The sequence below is a fragment of the Mauremys reevesii genome, linkage group 11 (genome assembly GCF_016161935.1).
Source record: "Mauremys reevesii isolate NIE-2019 linkage group 11, ASM1616193v1, whole genome shotgun sequence".
Classification (NCBI taxonomy): Eukaryota; Metazoa; Chordata; order Testudines; family Geoemydidae; genus Mauremys; species Mauremys reevesii.
The window spans coordinates 68,941,556-68,959,976 of NC_052633.1; the positions used below are offsets into that span (position 1 = coordinate 68,941,556).

The 18,421-nt window shown below is 43.9% G+C and overlaps 1 protein-coding gene across 4 annotated transcripts in view; it reads right to left on the reverse strand.

Moving 5' to 3' along the window:
- The window catches only part of RALB (RAS like proto-oncogene B), a 115,839-nt gene that overhangs the window by 19,960 nt on the left and 77,458 nt on the right, over positions 1-18,421 (reverse strand). For 2 of the 4 annotated variants that reach the window (XM_039493938.1, XM_039493937.1), the window contains one exon: positions 183-343. In XM_039493938.1, the coding sequence (XP_039349872.1) occupies positions 183-296 (114 nt within the window). In that variant the 5' untranslated portion in view covers positions 297-343. Of the gene's footprint in view, positions 1-182; positions 344-2,145; positions 2,293-17,132; positions 17,209-18,421 lie in introns of those variants that run through there. The other 2 variants (XM_039493940.1, XM_039493939.1) reach the window with 2 other exon arrangements.

Below are 18,421 nucleotides of genomic sequence, written 5' to 3' on the forward strand. Positions count from 1 at the left end.
CTTTGCACTTTGTCTTTAAAACTTACGGAAACTGCATTTAATCCCTGGATAGACAGCATCAGACTTTCCTGATGTGCCAAACATCTTTAGAAGAATTTTACTCATTGCACAAGGAAAATCCAGCAGAATGACTCTCAATTATTCATGGAGCTTAACAAGCAATTTGTGCTAACTCCTCTTACCTCATCATACATGAACTGAAGTGTAAGTGCTGATTTGCCCACGCCTCCACTGCCAACCATGATTACTTTGTGCAGGGCCATAGAACTCTGGTTCTTGTTCTTGTTGGCAGCCATCGTCTTGGTTATCTACAGTTGTCAAGTGCCAACAGCTAATTTAAGAGCTGCAGGAAAAAAAAGATAGAAGTCGTCACATAAATGAAGTATACAATCTTTTGTAAGCCTGTACATGGAATATAACAGCATCTTTGGTGTTACAGAGACAAAAACACTGCTAAACACCTCTAGCAATCAAAAAAAAGAAGTTATCACATTGGAAGCATCTGCACATGGTATGGCTGAACCAGTTTGCATGTTTTCTTACTACACTACATTTAATTTAGGATAACCCATTGCCATTTATTATAAGCATATGTTTTAACAGTTTGTGTTGTCAGAAATAGGAACCAGTATTATAGGCCTGTTGTTAACAGACTCAAAGTCTGAAAAGAACAACTTTCAAGAAGTGGTGATAAAGTCTCAATTCAAAAGAGTTTAATAAAAAAACAACGCTTATCTTCTGGACAGGGACTACACATGAGAAATTTTCTGTGGAGAGGAGACTTCTGCCTCTTCCCCTTCCACCTAAAAGGTAGAAGAATGGTCAAGATGATGCTTATAATAAACTATAAAGATACTGTGACACTATTAACACCTTCCTAAAGTATTTCTTCTCAATGTTTTGCTCTTTAAAACCTATAATCTGACAGTAGTGCTACGCCTTAGATCTCCTTAAAAATAATGGGATTACTTTTGCTGTTATTGTCTACAGACAAATTAAAAGCAGCCAAAGATCAATAGCAAATCTTGGCAGACAAAACAGAAAAATACATTTAACTGAACATCTCTATTAGTTATTACATAACACTATTTGTTTTATGTAGTTCTGCCTTCGCTTTTTGATATCTCTTTGCTTGTTTGATGTTGCAAGTCTAGTTCTTCATTCCCAGGTCTCTCTTGTAAACAACAAGGAGGAAGTGCTAATCACAATTTGTGTTCCTTTTCTAAAGTGGCTGGCTACAATAAACCAATAACAAACCTCCATACTTGAACGTGGAAAAAGTTACCCAGACCCAAAACTACAAGCAAAGTAAGTACTGTGTGTAGTGCAAACTGGATGTTTAAGACTTTCACTTGTGACAGATGTTCTTTCAATTAATCCTATTCTATCACAGACTAGCCGGAGGAAGGGAAGAAACTAAGCCCCACTATCTCCTGACTCAGATGTCGCCAGAAGGTTACCATGGGGTAAAGGTGGTGGTGGTGGTTGGGGGGGGGGGAGGAGGGAGAGAGATAAGGTTTAGCGGCTCCATTTTCTTAAACAGGATGTAACCAACATCATCAGCTTTATGAAAATGCAGGGATCTGATGGTAGGCCCAATGATAGTGTACAGCTACAGCTCAGAGAAAATCCTAGATATTTCTCACATTGGCTGTCAGCCTGTGGAAGTAAGCATCTCATAAGTCTGCTGACAAAAATCACAGTTCTGATAGACTCCACTTTGAACCATTTGGGAGACAGAAACATGCTGATTTAGAGTCCAGGATGAATAAGTTGCTCTCAAACTAGGAACCACCAGGTTAATGGAATAAATATTTATATGGTCCAAAAGACATACAGTGCAGTGTCAAGACCTTAACCATCGATCACTCTCAGAAATTACAAGGTAAGCTGTCCCCAAAGGAACAGTGCATACACCAGCTTGTTTGAGTCGACTGAAGCTTAGTGCCAATATAACATCACAGCACTGAGATATATCTACAGTGAATACAATCTTAAAATTATCATCAAAAGCTAAGATTTAAGAGATCAGGAATAAGGATAAGGATAGGAACAAATTCTTACATATAAAACAAAAAAGTTTAAAGTGCTTCCCAGAATCTAAACTTTAACATGCTAAAACCTTTGTGTAAAGTAGTTTCTCACCTAAAGCAGTCACCCAGAGTCTCCAACCAACAAAGCTGGGATTCCTCTTACTGCATTCATGAAAGTGCTGTCCTTTTTGCTTCCTCGGTGAAGCACAGAGAAGTGTTCTTTTCCCTCATTGTATCCCCAGAGTTAGTTATTTTGTCCCTAGGGTCAAGGGGAAGGGATAGCTCAGTGGTTTGAGCACTGGCTTGCTAAACCCAGGGTCGTGAGTTCAATCCTTGAGGGGGCCATTTAGAGATCTGGGGCAAAAATCTGCCTGGAGACTGGTCCTGCTTTGAGTAGGGGGTTGGACTAGATGACCTCCCGAGGTCCCTTCCAAACCTGATATTCTATAAGATGACCCTTGGGGTGCTGACCAGTGTTCTCTCAAATTTCCCCCCCACTCATGTGTAATGAATTTTATGTGCACCAATATGGAGGTGATGTGTGACAGCTGGGGTGCAGGGGGTGAGAGCTCTAGCTGGGGGTGCGGGCTCTGGAGTGGGGCCAGGGATGAGGGGTTTGGGGTGCTGGAGGGTGCTCCTGTGGGGAGAAAGGACTCCTCCCAGCTCTCTCTCCCTGCAGCAGCACCTGAGGGGAGGGGGGAGAGAAAGAGTTGCCTCTCCCCACTACAGCAGCTCTGGGGCTGGGGCCCCAGGAGAGGCACCCCTTCCCCTGGCCAGTCCAGGCTGGGGGAGGGGCACCCTGGCTGCAGCAGGTCCAGGCTGTGGCTGGGTTCAGGCTGCTCCTTCCCCGGCAGGTTCTGGCCGGACGGGTTCCCTGAGTGTCTGCGTGGCGCTAAATAGGTTGCTGCATGGCCACACAGCTTACAGGGAACTTAGGTGCTGATTTCATGCTGCCTTCATATGCTCAAGCTGACATCATATGCAAATAGGCTTACAATCCTTATTTTACATGTGAACCAAGGCAGACAGGTGAATATGCATCCTTTACCTGGTCAAACCCTCCTTGTCAACTCTGCTTTGATTCAGACTTTAAAACATACTTTCCTATATATTACACACACCCCTCCTTAAATGTTATCCGTACATACATCTCACAATGAGTATGAGGATCAGTATGACAAGTTTTTATTAGAGCTCTCACTTGACCCTCTTTGGATAAATACTATGAAAGAAATGTATTGGGTGCAGTGAGTTTGTCACCTGTCAGGAGTCACTGTTACCAAATAGTGAACCCTTTGCCAGTTGGCACTGAGGACGTCTTAGGGTCACAAATGCAAAGAAAATCTCTTGCACACCACATTTGTATGGCTTGTGTAGGGGAAAGAATTTATATTATGCAGTATACAATGGTTTGTTTAGATGTTTTTACATATGCCTACATTAGATATGAGGAAGAAAGAAGCTAGCTGTACAATATGTGAGAGAAAACAGGAAAGAATGGGCAGTAAACAATGGCCCTTATTTGAAAGTGTTCCAACAGAAGAAGTCTTAAAGAATTTCCTTTTGCCTAATTACAGGAGTTAATTAGGCTTTCGATAAATACTGGATACTAGAAAGGAAGGTGGCTTTTATAAAAAATCCTTATTTTTAATCAGAGTTTAACATACGAACGTGAGAGACTGCTAAATGCCAGTGCACCTGTGCTATTTCTGCAATAAGGTACCACACATTACATCCTTATACGAGATATACATTTTTTAAAGTTGCTCAGCACTAGAGAAGAGTCCTCCTCTGCACAAAACTAAAAATACAACCATGCGTAAGTATTAAATGACATTTTAATACTTAATGATTAAGAGAAGGGTTCATTAAAATGTTTGCTCAATTAGCATGGCAATTTATGCTAAGAAAAGTGTCAAATAAGATTTTGGATTTCATATATTCTCTCAACATACCTGAGGCACGCTCCAAAATCCAGTACATGCAGCTCCAAGTCAGGGCAGTGTGAGCCAAGACGACGCATCATATTAAAGCTTCATAGAGATGTACAACTAAATCCCTCCTATTCCTGCCTGCCCATCTCAAGCAAGTCACGCAGGCTTTTAAGAACTGGATTCCTACGCTGTGCATGTAAACTGGGTGATTACAAGTGGCCAGTCAGATGAGTAACTGGTTATTTACAATCAAACATATTTATTGCCATAGACATTTGCACACTGCATACATCTGCCCACACAATTATGTGCATGTTACTTACGAAAGCCAATTATTAGGAGCCAGTGTATGTATGGCTCTTTATACCCAAATATGAATACTAGGTCCCTGCCCACAGGGCTTAGACCACCGAAAAGATATACAAAAGTGGGAATACTGCTCTTTCCGCAGAAAACTGTACTCCCAAAGGCGGCAGCAAATGTCATTTGCTTTGCAGTTTACTCTTTTTTAATGTGATACATCATTTTGTTCCACCCTCAATAACTCTCCATCCCAAACGGCAGATTAATGTTGAAAGGCTTAGCAGAATTCAAAATGCCACAGACACTGTGACAGCACATGTGCAGTGTCAGTTAAAACAAGACTGCATAACACACTCCAAGTTGTGCAACAGGGAGCCATCCTTTAGTGGACAGGAAACGGAATGGTTTTCTCCTCACCCCTCTTTAATTTGTCTGGGGCAATTTGTTTTGTTTCAAAATCTCTACCCACTTTATCTTTTGGTTGAAGTGTTGGGGAATGTCAGCAGCCTCCCTCATGAGAAACATTTGTACTTACAGACAAGATCTTTGGATTGTTGTCTTAAAAACTTATTTGACTCTAGGTTAAGGCCATAAGAATTAGAAAAAGCAGATTTTGAACTCTTTTCAAAAAAGAAAATTAAACCTCCAATTCTCAGTTTTAATAAAACATTTGCTATGGAATTAGGTTCACTAATCTTGTTTTTGTAGCACCTAGAGTAGACAGCTTAAGAGACCTTTGCCTGAAGCAGTCTAACATATCGTCCACCCTGCATGGTTATCACAAAGTCTAGCATTAACCGCTTGTGCTATTAGTGTAATTTCTCCCCAATACTGTTAAGTTTCTAATCTAACAACATATAAACAGGTTTTGCTTTGTTAAAGAGTAAAAACAAACATACTAAAAGCATTTATTACAGTAACAGGGTTTCTGAGTTGCTTACACTCCAAGATGACAACACCTTAGAAAAAAGATAAATGAAGTCACAGGAAACAAATCAGATACAGGGTACAAATGCAAGAGCCATTTCACGAAACAATATACATATGAGTGAAAAAGCAGTGTTCTCTAAAACACATTCTGAAAAGCAATTAAATCAACCTCCCTGGAAGAGAGGGAAACAAACACAGCATCCTCAGGAAGCACTTGTGTTGGTCCAGAACCTTGCAGTTTAAGTCATCTGCCAAGAAATTTGTCTTGCTAAGAGGGTGAAGAATGGTATTAAGGGCACTATTCTGAATGAATATTCCCACAAACCATCTCCTAGTGAGAACAAATCCTGTCACCCCTTGCTGGGTTGGATAGTACCTACCAGCCATGTTTTCCCATAAGCAAATGATGGTTCTCTTAGTGCAGGGTTTCTCAAATTGGGGTCGCAGCTTGTGTAGGGAAAGCCCCTGGCGGGCCGCGCGTGTTTACCTGCCCCGTTCGCAGGTCCGGCTGATCGCGGCTCTCACTGGCCGCGGATCGCTGCTCCGGACCAATGGGAGCTGCTGGAAGCAGCGCCTGTTTGAGAAACCCTGCTTTAGTGACAGGTGAGTAGAGGACTACTCTTATGGGTATATCTGTCCTTTGATTTGGGGACAGCTAACTAAGTATATTGTGAAGTGGGGACCACTAAATAAGTGAGTCTCTGATAGACCCAAAGGTACTTAAGAGAAACTTAAGTTCACTGCAAGTACATTTCAGGTTGATCTCAGTTTACCTTTAACCCAATGCTCTGAAACACAGCAAACGACATGCAGAGCTTAAATTGCACACAAAGAGGAAACCTCTTTGAATAACCAATTGTTACGTAGGGAAAGACTAACCATCTGTGAGCAGAAGTAAATAGGCAAGTAAAAAAATTTCTGTGATGATCTGAAGCTTTTCATTTGACAACTCTGATTAAATTACAGTAGGTGGCACAAACAAGACTTTGCCCAGGAAAAGTACCCTAAGGGGCCTCTCCCACTTGCTTCCCTGCTCTGAAAATAAAAGAGCTGTTCAAACAAAATACCATCAAAGGGAGTGATGGTCCGTAGCGGACATTATAGTCTCACATGAAACTTCTGGCTTGTCTATACTTCTGGCTAAATTGGCACTGCTGCGATGAATACAGCGGTGTCGATTTAGCGAGTCTGGTGAAGACAAGCTAAGTCGATGGCAGAACACTCTCCCGTCAAAATCTGTAGTCCACCTCCCTGAGAGGTGGAAGATAAATTGGCAGCAAAGCATCTTCCGTTGACATAGCTCAGTGTAGACACCACTGTAGATCGACCTAAGTTATGTTGACCTCAGATATGTAATTTTTGTAACTGAACTGGCGTAACTTAGGTCAACTTACAGCTTTAGGCCTGGTCTATACTGGGGGGGTGTCGACCTAAGATACGCAACTTCAGCTATGGGAATAGCGCAGCTGAAGTTGACATATCTTATTTTGACTTACCTCCTGTCCTCACAGCACGGGATCGACGGCTGTGGCTTCCCCATCGACTCCGCGGCTTCCCCGTCGACTCCGCTTCCGCCGCTCGCCCTGGTGGAGTTCCGGAGTCGACTGGAGTGCATTCGGGGATTGATATATCACGTGTAGATGAGACGCGATATATCGATCCCCAATAGATCGATCACTACCCGCCAATCCGGCAGGTAGTCTGGACATACTCTTAGTGTAGAGCAGCCCATAGTGCTTGCTGCACAAGATCTACTGGATTCCATTACTGGTCTTCTGAAAACTCTTGCCAGCTCACTTTTTTCAATGCAAGTTAACCTCCCAATGATTGCCCAGTTGGTTTAATATTCCAAGACTGCTCACAGAGTTTCCTAACTAAACCCAACCCTAAGGAGTAAAACAAAAACAAAACAAAAAAACCCTACAAATCACAGAACTACCGTGACACTTGCAAACCATCCCTCTGCTCATAAATTACACCCCTTTCTGCTACCCTTTGTCTTGTCTATTTGGATTGTAAACTCTTCGGAGTAAGGCCTGTCTACTACTCATCTTTGTACAGAGCCTAGCACAACAGGGCTCCACGCTAAGATGCCCCCTAAGAACTACTGTAATATAAACAACAGCAGAAAGAAAAAACGAGGGCAGTTACGGGAGTAAGGCCTTTTACAACAGTTGTTAGAACACCAGATCCGCAGACTAGAGAACAAGTCTCGCCACCCTTTCTCCAAAATGATTAAACAACTTCAGAGTGGCTCTTGGATTGTGAGGCACAGCATTCAGTTCAGCTCCTACTGTATAGATCTGCAGAGACCGTTTTGTGAGAGCCTACATTTTGAGCCAGGTTTTAACATGCAGCATCCCTTTTAGTTCATCTTTACTGAAAGACTCACATACTGTTCCATAAACATCAAAAAACCTTCCGGAAATACAAAAGCTTCTCTTTTCACCAGACGTGTTCACAATACAACTGCAAAATATTTTCTTCCCAAATATTTAGCAGAAAATAAGATGAGTACAAAAAAAGGATACTGCAAGCATCAACAACTGTTACAGTACCTGCCCTATGTTTTACTGGATAAGGAATTTACACCACAGATCATTTTAAATACTTTTATAGCCTCACTAAAATAAATCTTAGCTTTTGTTTGTTTTAACTTTTCTTTTGTGAACTGTAAGTCCATATATTCATATAAATACACCAAAATAGTTTGAACAGACAAGAAAAAAAATTAGAATTTTGCAAGTAGAACAAAAACTTGGGTAAAGCTCTAAAATTCTACTTTTAGCCTCTAAATGCAGTGGGAGAAACTGTCAAGATTAATCTTGTGCTTGTTTTCTTGCTGTGCAACTGATACCCTTGAATGTTTCTTTTTGTTGCTACCCTGCCACTGAAAGCAGCTATTCTATGGTTTTTGGTTTTTTTAAAATGGGAATCCGGAATTGCATGGCCATTGACTGAACAGAAGTGCTTTGTTAAATCCTTCCAATACTTGCATCTCCTATTTGAAGATACGATGTTTAACCCATTAGCTCCAAGAATAAAGATTTCATGACATCAAAAGCAAGTGCAGCAAGAGATCCTCACTTTCCATTACTGAAATGTTTCAGTGACCAGACCTCTGCAGCAATTATAATACTTAGGCCCTGTCTACACAGGCAAGTTTCTGTGCAGTAAAGCATCTGTCTGTGCTGTAACTCCCGAGGTGTACACACTGCCAAGCCACTTAGTGGGCAGAAACTGTGCAGCTGTAGCGCTTTAAAAAAAAATAAACCCACCCCAACGAGAGGTGTACAACTTTCTGCGCTGGGGCTACAGCGCTGCGGTGCCAGTGTAGACACCGTGGTTGATTACACCTCCGGGAGGTGTCCCACAATACCTGTTCTCGCCTCTCTGGTCATTGGTGTGAATTCTGCTGCCCTGCCCTGAGGTGACCAACCGCCATCCCCACCCGATAAATTCCTTTGGAATTTTGGAAGTCCCCAAACTCTTCGGTGATGCACGCAGTGGTCTCAGCGCATCTTTCCAGGTGGCCATGCCTGCTCCACGCACCAGGCAATCCCCCACTTGGAGCAATGTCGAGTTGCTAGACGTCATCAGCACTTGGGGAGAGGAGACTGTCCAGTCCCAGCTGCGCTCCAGCCGTAGGAATTATGATACCTACGGACAGATTTCACGATGCATGCCAGAAAGGGGCCATGACCTGGACACATTGCAGTGCAGCGTCAAAATGAAGGAGCTGCAGAAAGCCTACCACAAGGCATAGGAGGCAAACTGCTGCTCTGGTGCTGCGCCCATGAGCTGTCAGTTCTATAAAGAGCTGGACGTGATACTCGGCAGCGACCCCACCTCCACTGCGAAGACCACTGTGGATACTTTGGTGGCTCGCGTGCCAGTCGAAAGTGGACCGAGCCAGGAGGAGGAAATCTTGGATGAGGATGTGGAGGGGAGGGGGACCCAGAGGCTGAGGATAACTCAGAGGTCAGAGATGGATGCAGCCAGGAGCTCTTTTCTACCGGAGGAGGCGAGCCAGTCACAGCTGTCGAATGTTGGCGAAGCGCAAACAGGAGAGGAGGCCTCTGGTAAGTGGATTTGATTTTGGGAATCACTGAAGCGAGTTGTTGGGGGAAGGAGGGTTGCAGAAAACAGGCTTGTCTCCCACCGCCTGCCTAGTCTGAGTGGCAGAACAGGCTGTTGATTGACTCCCTCGCTTCACGGGAATCTCCAGCAGAGATCTCCAGGAAACTCTCGTGTAGATACCGGGTAATCTGCTGCCACAGGTTCTTCGGCAGAGCTGCTTTGTTTCTTGCCCCATTAACGTAACTTTCCCATGCCACTGTGCTGTCACGGGGTGTGTATGAAACCATTGCTGCACACAGGCGAGCCGCATGGGGGAAAGGCGGAAGCCGCAGTCTTGGAGAAGACTCTCCCTTGATTCCCTGCTCACCTTCAGCAGCAAGTTATCTTCCATAATGATCACATCTTGTGGAAAGCGTGGGGACAGCAATGATTATCAGGCCCCCCCACAGTGCTGGCTCTCCCCAAGAGACACGTGCGCAGTGTACAGCAGGGTCCAGGAAGAGTGTTTTACCCTGCCCCTGCGGCTGCTCACCATTTTGGGGGTCTTGTGGCTCATCTGTGCTAGCCTGGGGTCAGCCAGTTAGTGACAGGTGTGAGTACTGGCTGTGTTTTAAATCACTGAATCGGTGTTCTCTGTGTTGCAAACAATAGTGCTTCTGTAAAATGTGTTTAAACTTCACAGAGATGACCTTGGGAGTCCAGCCTCCCTCTTTGTTATCAGTGGCTGAACGGCTGCGCAGAATTAGAAAACGGCCAAGAATAACTAAGGAGGACTTTCTGTGCGATGTTATGATGCACTCTGCCGCCAAGAAACAGGAATTGAAGGAGTGGCGGGACATTGAGAAGAGGGACCGAAAGGAGAATGTGGCACGCCACAATGAAGCCATGGAGCAGCTCCTAAAGGTTATGGAGTGCCAAGCAGACATGCTTCAGGTGATACTAGCTCTTCAAACCAAGCAGCTCCGCACCCGGCCTCCCCTGCAGCCGCTGTCGCAAAGCACTTTCCCATGCTCCCTCCAGACACCACCAACACACTCTTATCAACCTCCTGGCTCCAGTCCCCCCTCACAGTCCAGCGCTACCGACTCCCACTACCCACTGCAATCAACACCCATCCCTCTACAGTTTGGCCCTGCTGAAGTATAGTACCGGCTGCATTGTACTCCAAAGGAGAAGGTTGGATATGATCCCTGGACATACACAAATCTTTAGCCACCCTGTGACCCCACCTCCTCCTGGGATCTTCCCTTCCACCATCCCACTCAGTGCTTATGGGGTTGACTCTCTCTTCCGTGGGTTTTTTTTTTTTTTTAAAGAAAAATAATAAAAGAATTGTGTTGCTTTGAAAGCAATCTTTATTCCATTAATTGAAAGCAAACAGAGCCCTGCAAAGCAACAGACAATTCTGTTAAACCTTCATATTGCATCATCTGCACCAATCACAATCACCTCCTAGCATTACAAGCACTGCACTCCCGAGCATAGCAACAAATATTAGTGGCTTTCAGCTTCAAATTGCTGCCTCAAAGCATCCCTGATCCTTATGGACTCGCGCTGCGCCCCTCTAATAGCCCTGGTCTCTGGCTGTTCAAACTGAGCGCCTGGAGGCTGAGTCTCTGCGGTCCAGCCCTGAGTGAAGCTTTCACCCTTCTCTTCACAAATATTATGGAGCGTACAGCACGTGACTATAAGCATAGGAATATTGTCATCGGCCAGGTCCAACTTCCCATAGAGGCAGCGCCAGCGGGCTTTTAAACGGACAAATGCACACTCCACAGTCATTCTGCACTTGCTCAGCCTGTTGTTGAACCGCTTCTTGCTGCTGTCAAATTGCCCCATGTATGGCTTCATAAGCCATGTCATTAAGGGGTTCGCAGGGTCTCTCAGGATCACAATGGGCATTTCAACTTCCCCTACGGTGAACTTCTGGTCCAGGAAGAAAGTCCCTGCTTGCAGCTTCGTGAACAGACCAGTGTTCCGAAAGATGCATGCATCATGCACCTTTCTGGACCAGCCTGCATTAATGTCTGTGAAACGCCCACAGTGATCCACAAGCACCTGGAGAACCATTGAGAAATACCCCTTGCGATTAATGTACTCGGTGGCTAGGTGGTCTGGTGTCAGAAGTGGAATATGCGTGCCATCTATCACCCCTCCGCAGTTAGGGAAGCCTATTTGTGCAAAGCCATCTACAATGTCTCGCACGTTGCCCAGAGCCCGGGTCTTTTGGAGCAGGATGCAATTAATGGCCCTGATGACTTCCATCAACATGAGTCCAACGGTAGACTTTCCCACTCCGAACTGGTTAGTGACCAATTGATAGTCTGGAGTAACCAGCTTCCACAGTGCAATCGCTACACACTTCTCCAATGGCAGGGCAGCTCTCATCCTCGCGCCACAGCGCTGGGGCGAGCTCATCACACAGTCCTATGAATGTGGCTTTCCTCATCTGAAAGTTCTGCAGCCACTGCTTGTCATCTCAGACATGCATCACGATGTGATCCCACCACTCAGTGCTTGTTTCCCAAGCCCAAAAGTGGCTGCTCCAAGCAATCTCGTGTCGTAGCTACTACGCTTGGCGACATCAATGTCACACTCCTCTTGCCTTTGTAGTTTAAGGAATAACTCCACTGCCACTCGTGACGTGTTGGTCAGAGCAAGCAGCATACTGGTCAACAGTTCAGGATCCATTCCTGCAGCCCAAAGAGGCAGGGTGCGTAGTACACAAACGATTGAAAGATCACACCAAATGTGGACAGAAGCACAGGGATTGCTGGGATGTGAAGCAATGCATCATGGGGCACTGGGACAGGACCCAGGATGCCCCGCGACCCACTCTGCCTTCCCACAACTCTTAGTGGCAGAAGAGAAAGAGGTTCTCTGTGGGATAGCTGCTAAGAGTGCCCCAAGTGTGAACACGCTATTGCGCAGGCAGCTGACAGTGTGAATACACAACAGCGGTTTCCCTTCAACACTCTGCAAGCGGCACTGTAACTCCCGGTGCTGTAACTCTGCCAGTGTAGACATGCCCTTAGTTACATTAGAGTAATCAGACTGTGTAGTACCTCCAGTTGGTGGGTCATTCATAGGTTAAGTATGCCAAAAGCTGTAACTCAATACACACTCTTAATGAGAGACACACAAGTCTTGACTTTGCATGAAGCACAAGGCCAAAGCTGAAATGCCTCTACCATACAAGAATTATCTATATGCTCTGCAATCACAGTGCATTCTAAAGCAGTTTTAGAACATGATTGAAAAAGTTAATTTTACATGTTAGGCAGATATCTTTTGTACCATGAGACATCGTTTATAGCAGAAGGATAGAACATACAAACTGCCAGGAAGCTATAGTTTAGGATTTATGCTTTAATCAACTTAGTTCATTAAAGCAGGTTCTGGTTCAGGAGGAAGAATGATTTTAAAAATGCCATTAAAGGAAAAGTATCAGCACAGCCCAAGTTAAAGTGTTTAATCTCTCTTTTTTCTTTTCTTTTTTTTTTTTTATAAAAAAAGAAAACAAAAGCTAGAGTACATTAATACTTTTAAAATATTTTATATAAGTTTATGGTCTTATCACTATAGTGGTCTCACTACGATCAAATGGGATTATCTCTGTTCTATCTTGCTGTCCTGCAGACTCCATTTTATAGATATCTATTTTTTTAATTTATCCACATATATTCCATCAGTGCTTTGGAATCTTAAGCCGATATACAGAAATTCAGTACTCCTTTAAGGGTGAACTCAATCTCCTGTGTCAGACCCTAGAATTAACATCTTTGTAAGACACTCAACAACATGAATTCTGTTGTCTGACAGTTGGATGGCATCCAGTTTCTCTTTCCATAATATTGTTGATACTAAATCAACTAGGAATCCTTCAGAGACAGCCTCTATCAAAAGACTCCCCACTAACACCAATATATGTCCTGCTCAATGGCAAATATGCAAGCTAAGCCAATTATCCTCAGGGCCCTTGTCCCCACACCTATATTTTAACAGTATATAGTAGGAGATAGTAAGTTCCATTGCTTTTTATAGCCATGTAACAACTGTGACAGTCCCAGATGACTCATGGATTCCAAGAAGCTGCTTTCCTTATATCTTATTCTACATCAGATTGTTACATTGGCAGCTCTCTCTTTGATAATTACAATACTTGAAAAACTTATGAAGGTGTAGTCATCTAGTGTTTCCAGAAAGAGCTTCATTACATGGATACAACAGATAATCTTAATTAGCCAACGTGGATCCCCAAATTTGGGTCATGAAAGAAAACCTCCTTTAAGTGCAAGCATTAAAATGCTGGGATATGTAGGTAACATCTACCCTTGACACAGGGCCAGTTCCAGCTTTTTTGCGGCCCCAAGCAGCGAAGAGATAAAGCCGCGATTGGCGGCACTTCGGTGGCAGCTCAACCGCGCCGCTTCATTCTTCGGCATCAAGTCCTTTGCTCCGACAGGGACTGAGGGACCCACTGCCGAACTGCCACCGAAGACCCGGACCTGCCGCCACTTTCCATTGGCCACCCCAAGCACCTGCTTCATTCGCTGGTGCCTGGAGCCGGCCCTGCCTTGACAGACTGAAAGTAAATTTTCTTTATCTAGTCAAGAAATTTACAACACAGTTAATGAATTGACTACACTGTTTTACTTTTTACCCAGCTCTTGAATTTTACTGGAACTATTCCATGATTGCACCCAAAAATAGATCAGTTAGTTATTTTACACTTTCTGCATTAAACTGGAGCATTAAAAAGCACGCAATATATATTCAGTCAGTGCATTTCCCCACCCTGAATGCAAGCCAGATTTCTTTAGAAATCATGTGCTGAAATATAGATGACTGAATCTCTCTCTAAGCAGGGGTGCCATTAAAATTCAACAAAATATAGAACTGATAACAGCAGGCATTTACTTATGGAAACAGATTCATAAGAAATCAAAACACTAGAAAATCTTCCATTCCCTCTGTTATAATAGTTAATCATCCAAGACATCAAATAATAGATGTGACTAAGTTATGAGCAGAGGTTTCAGACAGGGCCGCCCAGAGGGGGGGGCAAGAGGGGCAATTTGCCCCAGGCCCCGGGCCCCACAGGGGCCCCCACCAGAGTTTTTCAGGGCCCCTGGAGCGGGGTCCTTCACTCGCTCCGGGGGGCCCAGAAAACTCTTGCGGGGCCGGGCGCAGAAGCTTCTTCTGCTCCCGGTCTTCGCCGGCGGCGGGTCCTTCCGCTCCAGGGCAGAAGGACCCCCCGCTGGCGAATTACCGCCGAAGATGGAGCGGGACCCGCCGTCGAGTTCAGCTCGGTCTTCGGCGGTAATTCGGCGGCGGGGGGCCCTTCCGTTCCGGGACCCGCCGCCGAAGTGCCCCGAAGACCCGCGGCGGAGCCCCCCTCCGCCGAATTACCGCCGAAGACCGGGCTGCGCTTCGGCGGTAATTCGGCGGCGGGGGGGGGGCCCCGCCGCGGGTCTTCGGGGCACTTCGGCGGCGGGTCCCGGAATGGAAGGGCCCCCCCGCTGCCGAAGACCCCGGGGCCCCGGAATCCTCTGGGCGGCCCTGGTTTCAGAGTATAATCTTGAAAGGAAATTACAACAACAGCCTATGAAAACTACAGTCATACAAAGTATCCAGAATAGATTTGATACAGGTCTGAAGGACGGTTCCATATTTAAGCATCAATTCAGACTTTATTAGCATAGTCACCAGAGGTATTTTTAGGATCTGTTTGTCATCTTGCACGGTCTTTAATATGAGCAATTCTAAGTCGCTGTTCTTTGATCTGCTTTCTTGGATCTGGAAGTGAATCTTTATGTTGTATGAATTATATAACAGATGTACATACATCCTTTTGTAATCTTCAAGATTCACATCTGAGGAATGTCTGAATTCAATACTACTAAACTTTCATTTAGCTTCTCACCCACTGACATCAAAGTAATTTACAAAAGGAGGGCAAGTATAATTAGCCCTATTTTACAGATGGAGAAACTCGGTCTCCTGACCACCTTCCATAAGTTCTCCTCGCTGAAGTACTCCCTCTCCAGACTCATCCTTCAGCGGAGGTGATTGACTTGATCTTGTACACATCCCTTTTGGAACAGCAATGAAGCCAGACTTCCAGCACCAGGTATTCCAGGTGATCTGCATAGGACCATGTGCTTGGAGGCTCTGTGCCTTGACATCAATTCCTGAATCCCCTTCCTCCTTACAGCTCTCTAGCAACATAGCCATAATAGAGTCGTTACCACCAACTCCCCAAATTACAGATGTACATAGACTAGTGCTATCAGAAATTAATGTGTACTTCAAAGATGTGGTTTTAATCAAACGAGATTTTATAAACTCTCTTGGAATTTCACTTTAATAACCCTACACCTATATGTGCACATCATTAGAATAATTTGTTTTCATTAGCTTAAAAAGTCCTAAGAGTTGCGTGTTGGTGAGTTCTAGATTTTCTATATGTATTCATATTATAACAAATTTAGTTGAGAATATAGTTGCAGATATTCAGTGGATTGTATATGTCTGTAAGAAGCACTAGGACATTGTCATTAACATGTTGACTAACCACAATTTACCAGGTTACTCCAAATTCAGTTACATTTTTCCCCACCCACACAGAAGTTACAAAACAAATTTTAATGACTGATATACTGCAATTACTCTTCCAAGTACAGTTAATTTATCACGGTCTCAGTAAACAGAGCTGCCATTAATTTACAAGTCAAGAATTGGTGATTAGTAGCCTTATCAACACTTGATAATGACCTCTGTTCATTCCCTCCGGGGCACCTGGCACTGGCCACTATCGGAAGACAGGATACTGGGCTAGATGGACCTTTGGTCTGACCCAGTATGGCTGCTCTTATCACTTAAATAGAAATGAGAGACACCCTAGTTCTTGAAGTGTAACATTTCTGGTTTGATATGTTGTACTGTGATTATTCAACATATATACATATAGTGAAAGCTACTAAAATTCAATGAGGGTCTTGATGCCTGCATTGTTTTAGCATGCGAGGGTGCCTGGTATTGATCCCGGTTTATTTAAATCTTATTTTAGTGAATGGATATTCAGAGAAGTTCAATGGCTATTAGCCAAGATGGTTAGGGACACAACCCCATGCTCTGGGAACCCCTAAACCTCCAACTGCCAGATGCTTCTACTGGACAACAGGGGATGGATCATTCCATAATTGCCCTGCTCTGTTCATTCCCTCTGAAGCATTTGGCTGCCAGAAGACATGATACTGAGCTAGACTGACAATCAGTCTGACCCAGTATCACCATTTTTATGTTCTCAGACATATTCAGACAGACAAAAAATACTTAGACGAGTTAATGGTCTTCAAGTCACCAGGGCCTAATGAAATACATCCTAGACTGATTGACTGATGAGGTATCTGAGCCATTAGTGATTATCTTTGAAAAGTAATGTACGGTGGAAGAGATTCCAGAGGCCTGGGAAAGGGCCAATACAGTGCCCATCTATAAAAAGGGAAATAAGGACAACCTGGGAAATTACACACCAGTCAGCTTAACTTCATTACCAGGGAAGATAATGGAGCAAATACTTAAGCAATCAATTTGCACACACCTAAAAGATAAAGTGATAAGTAACAGTCAGCATAGATTTGTCAAGAACAAATCATGTCAAAGCAACTTAATAGCTCTCTTTGACAAGGTAACAAGCCTTGTGAATACGGGGGGGGGGGAGGGGAGAGGAGCAGTAGATGTGGTATATTTTGATTTTAGTAAGGCTTTTGATGCTGTCTCGCATAACCCTCTCAAACAAACTAGGGAAATACAAACTATATGGAGATACTATAAGATGGATGTATACCTGATTGGAAAACCGTTCCCAGAAAATAGTTTTCAGTCGATCACAGTCAAGTTGGAAAGGCATATTGAGTGCAGTCCCGTAGGGAACAGTTCTGGGTCCGGTTCTGTTCAATGTCTTTCTCAATTATTTAGATAATAGGATAGAGAACACACTTATAAAGTTTGCAGACAACACCAAGTTATGCTTGGAGGATAGGATAAAATTCAAAATGATCTGGACAAACTGGAGAAATGGTCTGAAAAAAAACAGGATGAAATTCAATAAGGACAAATGCAAAGTACTCCACTTAGGAATGAACAATTAATTGCACACATACAAAATGGGAAATGATGACCTAGGAAGGAGTACTACAGGAAGGGATCTGGGGGTCATAGTGTATCACCAGCTAAATATGAGGCAACAGCATAACACTGTCAAAAAAAACCCCATCATTCTGGGATGTATTAGCAGGAGTGTTGTAAGCAAGACACAAGAAGTAATTCTTCCACTCTACTCCGCGCTGAATCGGACTCAACTGGAGTACTGTCTCCATGTCTGGGCACCACATTTCAGGAAAGATGTGGACAAATTGCAGAAAGTTTAGAGAAGAGCAACAAACATGATTCAAGGTCGAAAAAAACATGACCTACGAGGGAAGATTGAAAAAATTGGCTTTGTTTAGTCTGGAGAAGAAAAGACGGGACGGGAGGAGGGGGCAGGATAACACTTTTCAAGTACATAAAAGGTTGTTACAAGGAGGAGGGAGAAAAATTATTCTCCTTAACCTCTGAGGATAGAATAAGAAGCAATGGGCTTAAATTGCAGCCAGGGCAGTTTAGGTTGGACATTAGGAAAAAAACTTTCCTAACTGGCAGGGTGGATAAGCACTGGAATACAGAAAGGTTGTGGAATCTCTATCATTGGACATTTTTAAGAGCAGGTTAGACAAATGCCTCTCAGGGATGGTCTAGATAATACTTAGTCCTGCCATGAGTGCAGGGGACTGGACTAGATGACCTTGAGAGGTTCCTTCCAGTCTTACAATTCTATGATTCTAATGATAGTTTTGCAATTTGACTTATTCTACAGGTATTAGGTTCATTCACATAACTTCTCTCTCAATTCCATGATATTTATCAACATTAAATGACTTGAGCATGATTCACTCACTCTACTACTGATTGTGGGACTTGAGACAAATCACCGTCTCTACCTCAGTCACACTATCTGTGAAACAGGGATAACAGAGGTGATGCAAGAATAGTTAGTGATTATTTCAAAGGGCTTGAACCACAAATAGCACTGGTATT